The 4,512-nt window shown below is 42.4% G+C and overlaps 1 protein-coding gene across 4 annotated transcripts; it reads right to left on the bottom strand.

The window, feature by feature from the left end:
• Nucleotides 1–327: 327 nt before the first annotated feature.
• On the bottom strand, nt 328–4,176 carry rxylt1 (ribitol xylosyltransferase 1). 4 transcript variants are annotated; one of them, XM_029696799.1, is made up of 6 exons: nt 4,067–4,176; nt 3,181–3,268; nt 2,917–3,019; nt 2,485–2,799; nt 1,953–2,123; nt 328–1,596 (listed from the first exon to the last, which is right to left on the bottom strand). In XM_029696799.1, the coding sequence occupies exons 4-6, from the start codon at nt 2,664–2,666 to the stop codon at nt 1,194–1,196; spliced, it is 756 nt and encodes a 251-aa protein (XP_029552659.1). In that variant the 5' UTR covers nt 2,667–2,799; nt 2,917–3,019; nt 3,181–3,268; nt 4,067–4,176; the 3' UTR covers nt 328–1,193. The 4 variants fall into 4 exon arrangements, with proteins under 4 accessions (XP_029552659.1, XP_029552657.1, XP_029552658.1 ...); XM_029696797.1 differs by lacking the exon at nt 4,067–4,176 and adding an exon at nt 3,555–4,060 and having other exon boundaries at nt 3,181–3,360; XM_029696798.1 differs by lacking the exon at nt 4,067–4,176 and adding an exon at nt 3,722–4,060.
• Nucleotides 4,177–4,512: the final 336 nt, after the last annotated feature.

Here is a 4,512-nt window from a genome sequence, read left to right as displayed (position 1 = left end):
CAAGACTGTTGGAAAAGCATTACAAATGAAGCTGGTTGAGAGAATTCCAAGAGTGTGCAAAGCTGTCATCAGGCAAAGGGTGGCTACTTTGAAGAATCTCAAATATAAAATATATATTTTGATTTGTTTAATTTATTTCATAGTGTTGATGTCTTCACTATTATTCTTTAATGTAAACTTTTCACTGGTACTAATATATATATATATATATATAAATAAAAGCAATGTGTACTGAAATGAATGTGGTTCTATTGCTCCATCTGCTGGTGATCATGTTATGGTACAGATTCATTTTCTCTCCAGTCTCATGAAAAAATAAAACATTTACAACTTAACAAATATTACACATTTTAATAGCAAAACAAACCGTTTACAACATTTCACAGAAAACATGATGCAACAGGAACAGTGTTAATCATTTTTCAAGCTCTAATGCATTAACAGCATGAAAACATGAGGATATGGTTTACCACAGGATATGGTTTACTGCAATTGCACTGGAGATAGACCTACTCCTGCCACAATAACAAGCCCTACTTAGTTCAAGGACAGTTCTATAATAAATGTAAAGGAAAAGGAGATATCCTCCCGACAAATATCTAGATGGGAAAAATATCAGAGGAGGCTGGTGGGAGGAGCGAAAGGAGGACGGGCTTATTGTAATGGAATAAATGGAATGTCAAACATGTGGTTTCCATATGTTTACTGTGTTTGATAAAGTTCCATTCCTTCCATTCCAGCCATTACAACGAGCCTGTCCTCCTATAGCGCCACCCTCCAGCCTCCTCGGGTAAAAATACAATAACTGGGTCTTACTGAAAGGTCGAATACAATGTTGCTTTGGAGTGTGCATTCAGCAAGTAGTTCAAGAGTAACTGAAATCCATAATATTTTAAGTTACAACATAAATACATGTAAATCTTGAACTATGTAAAATAAATTATGGAGAACAACAAGATTAAATGCCACCTCATTCTAATATAATTCACCCATAGCCTGAAATAAATGTTTTGTTTGAACATTATCTTGAGAGACAGTTGTCAGCTACCAGTGGAAACTTTACAAAATGGAGCCATAAGCCCACAAAATCCCCCCAAAAGGTGGCTTTTCTCCCTTAAACACACTGCCAATGAGATCCACATTGTACCTCGTAATTGTGCCATTTTGTGTTTAACTCTGAGCTTTAAAAAGACTTAGCTGTTTTTGAAGAAGGTCTCCTCTAAGACCTCGGTGAACCTGTCCTTCATCTGCTGGCGGAAACTGCTATACCACTCCAGCAGTCTCCTCCTCCTCTCAGTCCTTTCCTCGTGGCTCATCATCTTCTCCTTTTCCAGGAGGCCTGGAAGCTCCTTCCAGTCTTTGAGAAAGATGAAGGGGGCTCCTGCAGCTTTGAGGAGACGCAGTGGGGAGCTGCGTGCAGCAGAGCACCCACCTGGGGTCACCATGTCTTCCACCACGGGTACGGAGCCGTAGGCACAGGCCTCGTAAATGCGGTAGCACTCCGTGTTGATTCCCACGGGGCAGAGGGTGAGCTCGCTTTGGGCCAGGGCTGTCTGGTACCGTCTCAGACTCTCCACTGTCTCCTGAGGAAGCCACCTGATGCAGAAGAGGAGGAATATTAACGTCTAGTGAGCAGGGAGTTCATTTAATGTATTACGTGTTTAAACAGCCTTCTGTTGTGAATATATACACATAGTACTTGTAAATTCCCCTTTGCGCTTCATGAATTTTTAAATGCAAAGATCAGAAAAGGGTTGAACTTCCATTTGAGTGTGCTGACTCAATTGATATTTGACTGGTAAACAAAGCCTACCAACAAAAGTATTTCCACTGACGTGAGCTACTAGAGGTTCAAACCTCATTGAGAAAGACAGGATGCAAAAATTGGACTGAAAACCATTATTGTGAATTGATACAGTGCTTGACAGTGACAACATAGCATAGTGAAATACTTCTCTCTGCCAGTAGTGATGCACTCTTTGTCCAGTCCTGTTTGTTTCAAGATCCCCATGAGTGTTTCCCTCGAGGAGTTCTTGTAGACGGTTCCCAGGAAGTTACAGAGGAAGGGCCTTGTGGAGCTCACCATATGGGAGTTTGGCATGACCACAGGAAACTGCCTGTATCTGAACAGAGCGGGCATACAAATCCACTTTTAAAATATGCTCCTCTCTGGTGCAATGCAATACCTAAAGTGTTAAAATGTACTATTATGTAACCTACAATGGAAACATGAGTGAAAGAAGGGAAAAGTACATGGTGAGGGATGAAAGACAAACAAGAAATGCAGAATTCTGAAACATGAGAAACACACTCAGAGAAAACCTAAAACTAAATCAGGGCCTGTATTAACAAACCATTTCAGAGTAGGAGTGCTGATCTAAGATCAGGTCCTCTTTCCTTATAATTATGATCTCAAAGATAGAACTGATCCTAGATCAGCACTCCTTCTCTGATACTTTATGAATAAGGGTTCAGACGACCTACGTGGCTACTCCGAGGGGCCACTGGAAGACATCCTTGTCGTTAACCCAGGGGCTGTCATAGACCAGGAAGAGCAGGTCCACAAAGCCCCCGTGCCTCCTCAGGTAGGGGCTGATCCAGTCGTTGGTGCAGCGCTCGCTGCCCAGCAGAACCACAGCCACACGATTCACAGCGTGGAACTGCATCAAGGTCTGGACATGCTGCAGCCACCGGGTGGCGTAGGAGATCTTCTGCTGCTCCCGGCCGTTCAGCACCAGAACCACACTGTCTGTGTCCAGAGGAACGTGGCCTTGGATCACCGCTGGACCTGTGTAGAAACTATAGATAGACAGAGAGAGAGAGAGATGGTGGGGTGGAGGGCTGTCAGAATAACTGACATCAGCTAGATCATATGCATCTTATATTGTGATAGGAGTCTCATTTGTGATGCCTTACCTGAAATCTATCTTTCCCACCTGTATCTCCCCCTCTCTCCACTGTGCTTGTATGTCGGTGGGGTTGAGGGGACCTTCTAAAATATGTTCCCAAAGGTAAAGTCCTGATAGAAGAGAGGAGTTACTTCAGTGGGACAATATCCATATGAATGTTTTTTTACACACCATAATGTAACCTAACATTGTAAGAGGAAGCATCAAACAACAAAGAGATACCAAGCAATATTGTACAACTTATCACAGAAGATCCCTAAAAAGGCATTACCTATGGCCGCTTTCCCCCAGATTTGAACTTTGTATCTCTTGGGCCTGTTCTTGTCAATGCGCTCCTGGTATTGTCTGAAAGCCTCCCTCTGTTTGTGCAGAGCAGAAAGCGCATTAGCCTGCTCATCCTCCCAAGGGTTCCACACATCATCCCCAATGTAAGGAGCCACAACACCACCACCTGTAATCACCAAAACAACAGGAAAATAACACTTACTGGAGCTAGCTAGTTAGTGGTTTTCACATGACGAGTCCATAACCCTGTCAGGTATTCACGTGGTGACTGTATATGATCATATACAACATTGGACATGACCCGCAAACTATGGACAGTAAGTTTATTTTCTCAGATAAGTAGCTAGCTAGCTAATTTACCTGAGGTTGAGACTGTAATTTTCTTCACCACTCTGTGGACACGGGTGATCACCTTCGTATTAAAAAATACATTGTATGCAGCATACAAGGAAAACACCACATACACAAAAACTATCAGGATGAATATTTTTCTGTGATGTTTTTTCATGTTTTCCTTCTCACGTTACCATTCTGCACTCGAGTACCAGTTAACCCCTTTAAAGTAACCAATATCTGTGCAGCTCGTTGTCTCGGAAACACTGAGAAAGCAATCAAAGGCGACTGTTTACAGTTCAAGGACCCAGCTCAAAGGCTGGCATAAGATTTGCCGGAGAAAAGCTATTCCCCTTTTGGAATTCATCTACGTGAAGCATTTTCTTCTTATCGTCATACAGAACCGGTTTTTATTTTGATAATTAAAGCGACTCGTGTGGCATAATTGAAATTAAATACAAAACAAATTGCTTACAAAGATGTTATAAGAATTGTGACCGCGCGCTGAAACATAATCCCGGATGTTACCCAGGACGTACCTAAAGTGGAGCGAGCTGCCAGTTAAGGCAAAGACAGAAACTGCTTATCCTTTATAAATCCACGATCACGCTCGTAGGCGATGTCATGGCGACGTCGGCTAGCTATACTCATGCGCAGAAACACGCAATCGGGTCTAACGGTCGACCCGCGCCAAACTGCGCATGTGCAAGCCATCAAATCAAAGGCAATCCAATATAAAATAGTGTTTGACGAAAATGAAAAGGTGCAGTTTATCACTTTCAACAGGTTGGACTAATAACATGTACAACTACTTAAGACATTGGCTCGAATCTAGGTTGTGCCTTTAGATTTTGATAAATAAAAAAATATAAAACTTCTGTCATTGACTACTCAAACCCCGGCCTGGTCTGCTTCACAAGCTTTCCCGGAAGTCTCGCAATGTTGCCCCCTGGGTTTAAAAACTCTGTGGTTAAGGCAGATTTGT

This window comes from Salmo trutta, chromosome 17 (assembly GCF_901001165.1).
Source record: "Salmo trutta chromosome 17, fSalTru1.1, whole genome shotgun sequence".
NCBI lineage: Eukaryota > Metazoa > Chordata > Actinopteri > Salmoniformes > Salmonidae > Salmo > Salmo trutta.
This window is presented reverse-complemented; position numbering and strand designations above follow the sequence as displayed.

Excerpts from the sequence above, each read along its gene's own strand:
- rxylt1 (XM_029696797.1), bottom strand. The coding sequence starts at position 3,702 with ATGAAAAAACATCACAGAAAAATATTCATCCTGATAGTTTTTGTGTAT. Across the intron at positions 3,361-3,554 it reads AATTACAGTCTCAACCTCAG|GTGGTGGTGTTGTGGCTCCT; the intron begins GTAAATTAGCTA and ends TGGTGATTACAG. Across the intron at positions 2,800-2,916 it reads GTGGGAAAGATAGATTTCAG|TTTCTACACAGGTCCAGCGG; the intron begins GTAAGGCATCAC and ends GTCTATCTATAG.